Genomic DNA, 11,624 nt, shown 5'->3' on the forward strand with positions numbered 1-11,624 from the left:
GGGTTTGCGTTATTTGTGCCGTAAAGGTTCCAATTGAAAACGCGTTTGCCCGCTCGCCTCGTTGCTCCGGCTCTTTTCATACGTTCGCGGGCTGGTCTCGATACACTTACGGCACATCATATGCGTGATACTATCCTTCAGCTCAACTCATTCAGGCCGGCGCGTTTGCTGTTACAATGGCTTGACCAGTGACCCCGACGCCGCTGCTCTGTCAAAAAACAAAAACACGCCCACTGTCCGGCCCCCATGTTTACCGGGGTGGTGACATGACCTGACCCGTGACCTCTGTCCGCTCCTGCAGTGCACTGTCCGGCCGCCATGTTTACCGGGGTGGTGACATGACCTGACCCGTGACCTCTGTCTGCTCCTGCAGTGCACTGTCCGGCCGGCACGTTCGCTAAGACCGAGGACGATGCGTGCACGGTGTGTCCGATGGGAGAGTACCAGGACCAGAGCCGCCAGGGCAGGTGCAAGAAGTGTCCCGCCGGCACCTACACCCGTCAGGAGGGCAGCAAGAGCGTCCAGGTCAGACGGGGTCCACGGCTAAGGGATGAGGGTAGGGGCCGAGGTACCTCTCTCATGCATCCGATATTTCGTTGCTCTGGATAATAGGATAATATCCTCTCTCTCTCTCTCGTTTTCCTCACCCCTCCCTTGTGCTTTCATCCCTCTCTCCCCTTCTCTTTCTCCTCTTAACCTCTGTCTAAAGAGAAGGGTGGGGGATAAAACAGAAACAATGCGACTGGCACCTGATGAATCATTTGTATGCGTGGTGTGGAAAGCATTTTACACACAATGCTCAAACTCAGGCAGACGAGACTAATCAACTCTGGTGTGCACACTGACCACTGGTCAAGACCCTGTGCCCTGACCTAACCTGACCTGACCTGACCTGGCGGCAGGAGTGCGTGCCGGTGTGCGGCTACGGCACCTACTCGCCGTCGGGCCTGGTGCCCTGCCTCGAATGTCCGCGCAACAGCCACACCGGTCCGCCGCCGGCCGACGGCTTCAAGGAGTGCCGTGCCTGCCCGCCCGACACCTACACCCACGCCCAGGCGGCCAGCGACATCGCCATGTGCAGAGGTCAGCCACGCAGCCTGAGCCACCTTTGAGCTGTGCTGGGCTCAGTGCTTCCCTCCCCTCCTTCCGGGGCTTTATTTGGAGCTGCGTATCGCAGTATAATTTTTGTTATGCTCGCACAAGGAGTTGCCGGACTGTGTTGCCGCCTTTGTAGCCTGAAAATTGCGACTATATTGGAGTTACTGCTGAGTGTTTCTTCCTGCTCTAGAATCAGTGATGTGTGTCTTGTTCCTTGACGGCATGCGGTGATTCGCTGTACATGTTGTACTTAACTGTCATGTACGGACATATGATCGAGATGTATTCGTTTGCGAAAAAATACATCGGCTTTCCTGTTACGCACCTGCTGCGCTCGTTCGTGTCGCCCTGTGGCGGCCTGTATTCACGCACCGCGTCGTTCCGTTTCAGCCAAGTGTGCCCCCGGCACGTACTCGGCCACCGGCCTGGAGCCGTGCTTCGCCTGTCCGCGCAACTTCTTCCAGCCGATCGAGGGCGCCAATACGTGCTTCGAATGCCCGACGGGCAACATGACGGAGTCGGAGGGCGCAACGACACCAGATCAGTGTGTGCCAGTCGCGTGCACTGAGGACACGTGCGAGCACGGAGGACTGTGTCAGGTGAGGACACGTTGGCACATAGAGTGCTCGTACTGAGCACCCGCCTGTGAATCGACATGCTCTATTGGGGTGTCGCGTACGGCTTTTATGTTGTTAGTGACGGAGCATGTGTGCACTTAAACGATAGTTTACCTTTTTGACAAGTAAACGTGAACCCCACCTCCGCACCCAAACACCACGCATCTGAACGTGATGTCGGTGTCCTCGCACCGTGCGCCAAGCGTCTGCGACGTGTGTACCTTCGCTGACGTGTGTCGCCGGGTCGCCAGATGCTGGGTCACCGGCCCAAATGTTACTGTCCGGCCGGCTTCAGCGGCGCTCGCTGCGAGCTTGACGTCGACGAGTGCCTCTCCACCCCGTGCCACAACGGAGCCGTCTGCGTCGACCAGCCCCAGGTCAGCGGCGCGGCGCCGGCGCCAGGCTCGCCAGTCGAGAGTGTTGGCGACGTGCTGTCGGTAGTGTCAGACGGAGTGGGCTTGGACCGGACATAATTCGGCCTGGAGCGTCTGCTGAGTGCAGGCGCTCACAGCGGTTGCAGCGACGCTTCCAGGCCGCGTTCGGTGCCGTAAATTGTAACGCAGGTGGCTGTGCCAGCGCCGCTGCCCCCACACGTCTTCACCTCGGACATGGTCGGCCCCTGTCTGGCACCCGGTGTACAGCGTTGTCTTGTCCTCGGCCAGTCTGTCACCGACCTCCCCTACCGATGCTGTACCCGCCGGAGCGCAGATGGTTCTCCCCCTCCGGGAGCGGACGGCAGCCGCTGACCGCGCCCGATCGCCGCCGGCAGGGCTATCGGTGCCAGTGCGAGCGGGGCTACTCAGGCATCAACTGCCAGATCGAGGAGTCCGACTGCAAGGAGGAGACGTGCCCGGCGCGGGCCATGTGCATGGACACGCCCGGAGTCGGTGGGTGTGGCGCGCCGACCCCGGTCGGCTGGCGGACATCTGATGCACGTCAAACGCACTGCCGTGTTTGGTGTTGGGTCGGGCGTTAGAGTCCTGGTGCACTCGAGAGCCATGCCATGGTGTGGGCTGACTGATAACTGGGCTAGACTTTGAGACACCGGACCTTGACTAAAGGTTATCTTGAGCGGGTATTCGAGCGTTTTTCGCTGATCATGCAGTGTCATCTGTCTCAAACTAAAACAATCATACATGATGGTGGCATCTTGTTCGTGACGGAAACTTGCGATGTCTCCCTTCTGTTAAGTAAGCATTTATCAAGGTGACGTGTGTCGTATGGGCGTGCGAAAAGAGCCTGTGTAGTGAGCAGGGACCGTACGGTAGTCTTGCGTAATGTTTATATGCTGTAAGCTGTCTGGCTTTATGTAACCAGTGCTGAAGTGTTTGTACAGTCTACAGCGCTTCAGTTCCTCGTGCTTCACAACCCTTTATTTACCTGGCCTATCGTGCTGTTTGTGGCATGCCTCATCACCTCGCCGCGGTACACTGTTACGCACATGGCTGGCCTCCATTTCAGGCAACTTTGAGTGCCTCTGTCGGGAGGGTTACACTGGCCCCAACTGCAACGTGACGGTCGATCCCTGCAAGGAGAAGGGTAACCCTTGCGATAACAGCGCCAGATGCGTCGCCCTACAGCAGGTCAGTATGTCAGGGAGTGTATCCTCCAAGAAACGGCGGCAGGTCGCTTCGTCAGAGAACTTACGGCACATTGCGAAAGGTTCAATGTCGGAGTGCGTGTGGTACAAGCATTTCACTTCATGTGTCTGTGCCTTGTGGGAATGCTGTGGTATCTGCATTGCGCGTAGATGCAGCACGTGTTGTATCTGCACTTGGAAGTTGCATTAGTAATGCACTTAAGACCTCCGTGGCCGCTGCTCGCGACCTGTACGGCCTTTGTCGGCAGGGTCGGTTCCGCTGCGAGTGTCCGCCGGGCTGGGAGGGCGCGCTCTGTGACGTCAACTCGGACGACTGCGCCGAGCAGCCCTGCCTCCTGGGCGCCGAGTGCACCGACCTCGTCAATGACTTCCAGTGCGACTGCCCCACAGGTGGGGTGCCTGCTGTGACGTCCCTAAGCTTTTCTGTATAGATATATTGCACATTGTTCCATGGCGTGGTTGAACAGACGTCACCTCATTCCTCATTGTGATGAGTGCCGTGAGCTGGACGGCAGCGAAATGACATCGTGGTGGAAAAAACGAACCAGCGTCAGTGAGCTATCTTTAGAACTGTTTCAAGCCGTTGGCTATGGGGCTCTTACCAGCCGGGGTACCAACAAGATGACTTGCACGTATATTAAACGTAAGCATGTTTTTCACTTCTCAACGTACAAAGAGATTGAAATCAGCCAGCATTATTGCTGTGAATATGCAGCTTTCAAGTACACCTAGTTCAATGTGAAGGAAATACGTAATTTAACGTGTCATATGCCTTTGAGATCGGCATTTCTACCACACCTGCCACCTGAATACCAAGCAGTTTTCGGGGAGCCAAAACATCAGTTAGCATTACCAGACGGTTGCCCCGCCTCACGCCTCTTCGAACTCGCTTCTAACGCCCCGCTTCTACCAATCACGGCCAGGCTTCGCCGGGAAAGCGGTGCGAGCGCAAGATTGACCTGTTGCGCTGGCGGCCCGTGCGCGCACGGCCTGTGCGTGGACCGGTTCTTCGTGCACCAGTGCGTCTGCGACCCTGGCTGGACAGGTGAGTGAGCGGCTGGCCCGGCGACGCGGGGGTGACGTCAGCGCTGGCGGTGACGTCACGAGTGGCAAGGAGGTGTGACGTGACGCGCTGCGTTACAGTCTCGTTCTCTGGAGCGGTTTGGTGTGCAAGGCGTTGTCTCTCCGGGGTAAAACTCGTTTCTCAAGTGGTGCACGCGGCGGAGGGACGTCGTTAAACCCTTGGCTCCTGCACAGACGTCACTCTGCCGATGTTGAATCGCCACCTGAGCAGCCTGACTCGCATCAAAACACCAACCTCATCTTTAAGCCGAAGGTGTAGCCCTTCCGGTCCGCCATGAGTGACGCCCACCTTCTGCCGCAGGCCCGTCCTGTGACGTCAACATCGACGACTGCGTGACCCGGCCCTGCGCAGAGGGCAGCACGTGCGTCGATGACGTTGATGGCTTCAGCTGCTCCTGCGCCCCCGGCTACACGGGCAAGCGCTGCCAGCACACGATAGACGACTGTGCCAGCCAGCCGTGCCAGAACGGCGGCACCTGCGACGACCAGCTCGACGGTCAGTCGCAGATAGCAAACTTTGGCGCATCACATTGGGACAAACTTGACATCATGCGGTGGGAGCAAACGAAAACAGGGGACCATCGCGGGTTGCGACATCACAAGTACAGGAATTTTTTGCAGGGCTTATATTTCAAAGTAATTGGCCTCCTGGACAAAAATAAAACTTAATTACATTGGCGATAGTCAGCTTATTTCCTGCCCAATCTTGCATCCCATGAGGAAATTGCATACCCAGTTTACGCCTCAGGTAACCTCCGTATGTCACTAAACACGCGTCATTGTGCTGCTTCAAGAACCACCAGGCATCAGTAGCAATGAACCCGCGCACCAATAAGCTGACCAGCAGCCACAAGCGTCCGGTGCAAACGGACTCAGAGCTCCGCGCTGCTGGTAGGTGATGGGTCGGCGCCATTCTCTCGGACCAGGCGGTCTGACCGCTGACCGCTCCCGCTCGCAGGCTTCAAGTGCGTCTTGCCGACCCGGCTTCGTCGGGCTGCAGTGCGAGGCAGAGATTGACGAGTGCACCTCCAGTCCGTGCAGCCCGCAGGGAACCGAGCGCTGCGTCGACCGCGACAACACCTTCGAGTGCGAGTGTCGCATGGGATACTCCGGCAAACTGTGCCAGGTAAGAGGACCGGTCCCCGGGACAGGACGGCGCCGGTTTGGTGTCGCCCGCATGCGGACACTCTCGAAGCTTCTCGCTGCGTGTGGGATGACTTCGCGGAGGGGAAGATGGATTCAAATTGCGTCAACATGTAGCTTGAGGTTTAGCGTTGACATTAATTTGATAATCGACGACACTCGCCCGCGCGGATGGACGGTGAGCGTGACGTGGATGAACGTCTGCCACGTCCTTGTGGCAGTGCCGTTTCCTCGCCAATCCTGCGGGTCAGGCAAGACGAGCTTCCGCGCTCGCCGGCGACGAGCGGCCGTCCCTGACTGAAGCTGCCTCTTCCGCTCCGTCAGACGAACAAGAACGAGTGCTCGTCCAGCCCGTGTATGAACGGCGCCGTGTGTACGGATGGCCTGGACGACTTCACCTGCTCGTGTAAGCCCGGCTGGACGGGCAAGCGCTGCGAGATGGACGTGGGCAGTTGCGAGAGCTTCCCCTGCCTGAACGAGGCCAAGTGTATCGATCTTTTCCAGGTAAGGGCGCGCGTCACGGAGGATGCGACGTGGGGGAGAGCGGCTGGACGTGGGGGAGAGCGGCTGGACGTGGGGGGAGAGCGGCTGGACGTGGGGGAGTGGATGGACGTGGGGGAGAGCGGCTGGACGTGGGGGAGAGCGGCTGGACGTGGGGGAGAGCGGCTGGACGTGGGGGAGTGGATGGACGTGTGGGCAGGGCGGTTGGACGTGGGGGAGAGCATCTGGACGTGGGGGAGAGCGGCTGGACGTGGGGAGGGGAGAGCGGCTGAACAGGCGCTGTTGGCGCTCCTGCCAGCTGAGTTGCCGGTGGCCAGCCTCCGTGTCAAGTGAGGCAAAGCTGTCGCACAGCCTAGATGTTGTAAGATTATAAGAATTTGTCTCGGGATTTCTTGTTTTCCTTGTTGTTCGCCGCTACAGGTACATTTTTCCACCATGCATTGCCAGAGGCTTTCACAGCGCACAAAACAGCCCGCGATATACGCAGCCCCGCGGCGGAGCCTGTTTATGCGGGCCGATAACCATGGACAGCGCACAGCTCCCAGACGTTCCGCCGGCACTCTGCCGCTTGACGACTTCCGTCAGGGCCCCAGCGCTTCCTGGCCGGGTCTTCCTGATGCGGGCCCGGCCTATCGCCTGCGCCTGGCGCCTGACGCCTGTGTCCGCCTGCAGGGCTTCTTCTGCGCCTGCCCGTCGGGAACGGACGGGGACCGGTGCGAAGTGACTCCCGAGCGTTGCGTCGGCTCGCCCTGTATGAACGGCGGCTTCTGCAGGTCGGTGAGCCCTGCACGGTGACCCGTCAGGTCGACTACCCCTGCTGGAGCGAGGCTCGGTGGGCCAGCCCCCCCCCCCCCCGCTGGAGCGACACCCAACAGACCAAAGGCCTCTGAAGTCTCGATATGGGCAGATGACTTTATTCTAAAGAGATGAAGACTTTTACCGGCCAGCCGTGTGGTGCTTTCCATGAACGTGAATGAGTTAGCGAATTAATTGATGGGTGGCTGTGGTAGCTCTTAACTAGGACGACTTCTCCATGCATCGACGGACTTGACAAGTTTACTGTGCACCCTGTTCACTGCGTTTCCACATAGGCCGTCCGCAGCCCTGCGGTGTGGCCCCAGGCTCCCGTCCGTCGGTAGCTGGGGGCCGGTGCTGAGGAGGGGCGTCAGCTGCCGTACACTGCTGACTCGTAACGGACGGCCGTCATGTCTGACCTTGCCGCCGTTCGCAGGGACTACGGCTCGGGCCTGAACTGCAGCTGCCCGGCTGACTACCTCGGAGTCGGCTGTCAGCACGAGCTGGACGCCTGCGAGGCCGGGGTGAGCGACTGGGGCACGAGCCGGCCCGGGCGGCGCCGGGGGCGCCATAGCTCACTGGGTCACTGGACGGGTCACTGGGTGGGCTCTGGAAGAAGGGAGGCTATGCTGGTGGTGAGGGTGATGGATGAGGACATGCCTGCATAACAAACAAGAATCAGCTTTACACTTTTATCAGGACGCTGTAGAAGTCGGATGAGGGAGGTCAGGTCACAACAGAGGGTCACAGACAGTGGCAGGTCAAGGCGCGAGGTCACGTAGTCACTGCAGACCGGACCGCGTGATCCCACATTCAACGTCAGGGGAAAAAGATGTCGCGTATAAGCGCGGCGTAGATCGCTGATAACATTGTAGCCTATTTTGTTCGTAGCATCCAGGTCGCTTGAGACCGCGACCTACCCCGACAGCGACCTCTGACCCCACGCTGCCGTCGGCGCCTCTCAGGTCTGTCAGAACGGTGCCACGTGTCTGGATGAGGGCGCCGGCTACAAGTGTGTCTGCCCGGCCGGCTACACGGGCGTCAACTGCGAGACGGACATTCCGGACTGCGCGCCGAGCAGCTGCCCGACGGGCGCCACCTGCGTCGACCTCGTCAACGACCACTACTGCCGCTGCCCCTTCAACCTGACCGGCGAGGACTGCAGGAAGAGTGAGTGGTGCCGGGGGAGGGGCGGGGCTGGACACTGTTCCCGTCGGCTGGGATAAAGTGGTGGTGCTTCAGTTGCAGGGCATACATACGTGGGTGTCAAGTGATGGCAGTGGCTTGTAACGCTAACAGCGGAAACGAACGCCCTTCAACACTAAAATATTAAGTCAGTGGCAGCTTTCATCAGAGTTGATTTACCGACTACCACCTCTGCCATTTCACGTGGTAGATACGCGTGGGGTGATGTAATGATATTGACATGAACCTATGTACGTTTGTCCCTGAGCGCCGTTGAATCCCTCTCTCTGATAAAGGATAGCATATCTACTGTAACCTCGCGGCCGTCCGTCAGTTTCGGTGCGCTGGTCATTTGTCCAAGGCCACGTATCGACAATGCCTGCACATGAACGGCGATGGGCGCATCACGTGACCCCGCGACCTCCCGCAGGCATCACGGTGGACTACGACCTGTACTTCAACGACGACTCCAAGTCTTCCTCGGCTTCGCTGTACGCGCCGTTCGAGATGCGCTCAGCGTCGAGCATGTCGCTGGGGCTGTGGGTCCAGTTCAGCTCGCGGCTCGACATCGGCACCTTCTTCACACTGTACAACGTCAGGTCGGTGGAGGCCGGGCAGGGCGAGCCGCGCTCAAATTTCCTCGCAGGCGGCGCCGGCGTGGTCATGTGCCGATGTGCTTTCACGTGACATTCTTTCGTCTCAGCAATCAGTTGTCAGCTCCACGCGGCGTTTTGGATGTTGAGGTGTGCGCGGATGTCGGTTGCGACTGCCCTCTAACATCCTCCTTGACCTCTCCTCCTCCCCCTCCTCCTCTCCTCTCCTCCGGCTTCCTCTCTTTCCTCTCACGCAGAGTGGGCGGCATGGCCCGTTGGTGACACTGTCCCGCTCGGTGTCAGTTCCCGTGCTGTGTGGGGCGCGAGCGTCACACTCAGGCTCTCAGCAGTCCCCCAACGCTTGTACTTTGCTCCGTTTGCCCAGGCGTGTTCGCCGTCCCCCAGCCCGTCCGCTGTCCGGGACTGTTGGCCGTATGGTCAGCTGACTGAGCCCCCCCCCCCCCCGCCCGCCCCTGCTCCAGCTCTCTGCACGTGCCGTCCGACCGCAAGGTCCTGGTGCAGATGCGCAGCGTCGGCGTGCTCGTCAACCTGTTCGAGGACGAAGACGCCGTCTTCCTGGATTTCAACAAGCAGATCCCGGTCAACGATCGCCAGTGGCACCACGTGGTGCTCTCGTGGGAGACGTCTGGCAACGTCCAGCTGGTCACCGATCTGGTGGTGATCGGCAAGCGCACCGGCTACGGCGTCAACAAGACCCTGCCCGAGTTGTGAGTATGGCGGCCGCCCGCCGCTGCGCCGGACGAGATGGGCTCTCAGTTGGTCAGTCGCTGGGCGAGGGAGCAACTCTCTCAGGCTGGTGTGCTCTGCTGCTGTCTTTGATCTCCAGTTAGCAGTGTGCCCCACGGCTTTGTGCGATCCTAATCCTCGCACTGTGTTCACCCTGTGATCGTCGGTGGTGGATTGCTTCGCCACAACCTGTGACACTGTTAAGTGTCTCGTTTCCGGCGTCTGTCTCTCTGGATGCCCCTGGCCTTCAGTGATATGAGTCATTACATGAATGGCTGCTTTACGTACATCCAACCTTCAACTCGCGCGTTTGTGCGCAAGGATCTGCGATTATCTGATGTGTCTGTTTCCCTGCGTACCACTTTTACCATGAGTCAGTTTCCCTGGTGTGTCCTGTCTGTGGTGTGAATATCTTGTCTGAGGTCTGTCTGTTTCCCGGTGTCTGATGTCTGAAGTGCCTCTGTTTCCCCGGTGTCTAATGTCTGGAGTGTGACTTCTTCCGCGCTGTCTGACGTCTGCACGCTGTCCGCAGCGGCTATGTGACACTGGGTGCTCCGCTGGCTGAAGACGGCACCCAGGTGGCCAAAGCCGGCTTCAAGGGCAAGCTGGCCCGCGTCAACATGTGGTCCCGCAGGCTGGACATCCGCACCGAGATCCCCAAGCAGGTCAGCTAGCTGGCGGTGCTGCGGTCCGTCGGATAGGCCGCCGGGGAGGGGAGTGCGAGCGTGGACTGGTGACGATGCCCGAGGCATAGGGAGGGGAGGGGTAGTGTGGGGAGGGGGGGGGGGGTGGCCTGCCACTGGCCGCGGCGGATCGGTGAGTAACGCCCAGTCGGGTAAACCCGGATGGTGTGTCCAGCGCGACTGGATGGTGCAATCGTCTGCAATGCAGAGTCCCCTGTATTAACAGGCTGTTGCAGGAATCATGGGCTTGTGATGTGCAGCCATATGAGTTGAACTGCCGGAGGCTTGTGCTGTTCTTCCGGGAGTGATATACCAGAATATTCGCGCTGTTTTGCGTTCATGACTGGCTTGTGTTTCCACAGTAAAGACCTTATGAATCCGTTGGCTATGTAAAATGCACGGCCAACTTATGTTCACATCAGTCAAAAGAAAATCACCTGGCCGTGGAAGTGATCGTATATTTTTTTAAGCCACATGCATTTTAATTATTAAGTGCTCACATACCAAACTACGCGCTTCAGCGCGTGTGAAAAAACGTCTGCGTTTATTGTTTATTCTGAACAGACCTTGACCTACGATTCGTCAAATGTCAAAACACGTCGTGGAAACCCGCATGTCGTTATGCAAGCGATTTTCCGACAAATTTTAGTCTGGGCTCGAAGCTCATCGACTCGTAAACGTATTGCACGGTGGAATTATTTATGCTGGTCTCTTCGGCACTCTTATTCAAATCACTTGGATGCACTGCAAGGCCCCTAATCATTATCCATTGCAAGTCCATTGACTTGGAGATGTAATGCACAGTCGATTTATTTATACTAATATCTTCGCTACTCTTATGATAATTACATTGGAGACGCTTCAAGGTTTCTAAACAAGACTGATGTGTCACGCGACACACCCATTGGCTCGGTCCTTGCTGATGCATGTTCGAGACTCCACCCCACTCCACTCGACCTTCAGCCAGTCGTGTCAGGCAGCACTCCGGCCCCTCCCGGTGGTCATAGAGTAGATCCGTGTTGTTGCCGTGTTTATATATATTGCTGTTGTGCCGGATGTATGTATCTTGTATTGTGCCGGACCCCTGTCACCAGCCGCCCTCAGCCCCAGCTCGCCTCGCCGCCAGACCCATATTCCGGCGTGACAGCACACCTGGCGATGTGGCCGCCCTCAGCCCCAGCTCGCCTCGCCGCCAGACCCATATTCCGGTGTGACAGCACACCTGGCGATGTGGCCGCCCTCAGCCCCAGCTCGCCTCGCCGCCAGACCCATATTCCGGTGTGACAGCACACCTGGCGATGTGGCCGCCCTCAGCCCCAGCTCGCCTCGCCGCCAGACCCATATTCCGGTGTGACAGCACACCTGGCGATGTGGCCGCCCTCAGCCCCAGCTCGCCTCGCCGCCAGACCCATATTCCGGTGTGACAGCACACCTGGCGATGTGGCCGCCCTCAGCCCCAGCTCGCCTCGCCGCCAGACCCATATTCCGGTGTGACAGCACACCTGGCGATGTGGCCGCCCTCAGCCCCAGCTCGCCTCGCCGCCAGACCCATACTCCGGTGTGACAGCACACCTGGCGA

The 11,624-nt window shown here is 58.7% G+C and overlaps 1 protein-coding gene across 1 annotated transcript in view; it reads left to right on the forward strand.

The window, feature by feature from the left end:
- The window catches only part of LOC119104284 (neurogenic locus notch homolog protein 1-like), a 54,189-nt gene that overhangs the window by 5,125 nt on the left and 37,440 nt on the right, over positions 1-11,624 (forward strand). Inside the window, 18 exon segments of the mRNA XM_037227980.1 lie at positions 374-525; positions 903-1,083; positions 1,489-1,697; positions 1,967-2,092; positions 2,485-2,602; positions 3,177-3,298; positions 3,564-3,712; positions 4,239-4,360; positions 4,700-4,894; positions 5,357-5,370; positions 5,372-5,524; positions 5,866-6,045; positions 6,715-6,815; positions 7,274-7,361; positions 7,803-8,007; positions 8,453-8,621; positions 9,098-9,343; positions 9,895-10,027. Of these exon segments, the coding sequence (XP_037083875.1) occupies positions 374-525; positions 903-1,083; positions 1,489-1,697; positions 1,967-2,092; positions 2,485-2,602; positions 3,177-3,298; positions 3,564-3,712; positions 4,239-4,360; positions 4,700-4,894; positions 5,357-5,370; positions 5,372-5,524; positions 5,866-6,045; positions 6,715-6,815; positions 7,274-7,361; positions 7,803-8,007; positions 8,453-8,621; positions 9,098-9,343; positions 9,895-10,027 (2,663 nt within the window).

The sequence above is a fragment of the Pollicipes pollicipes genome, unplaced genomic scaffold, assembly GCF_011947565.3.
Source record: "Pollicipes pollicipes isolate AB1234 unplaced genomic scaffold, Ppol_2.1 Scaffold_6052;HRSCAF=7182_pilon_pilon_pilon, whole genome shotgun sequence".
NCBI lineage: Eukaryota > Metazoa > Arthropoda > Thecostraca > Pollicipedomorpha > Pollicipedidae > Pollicipes > Pollicipes pollicipes.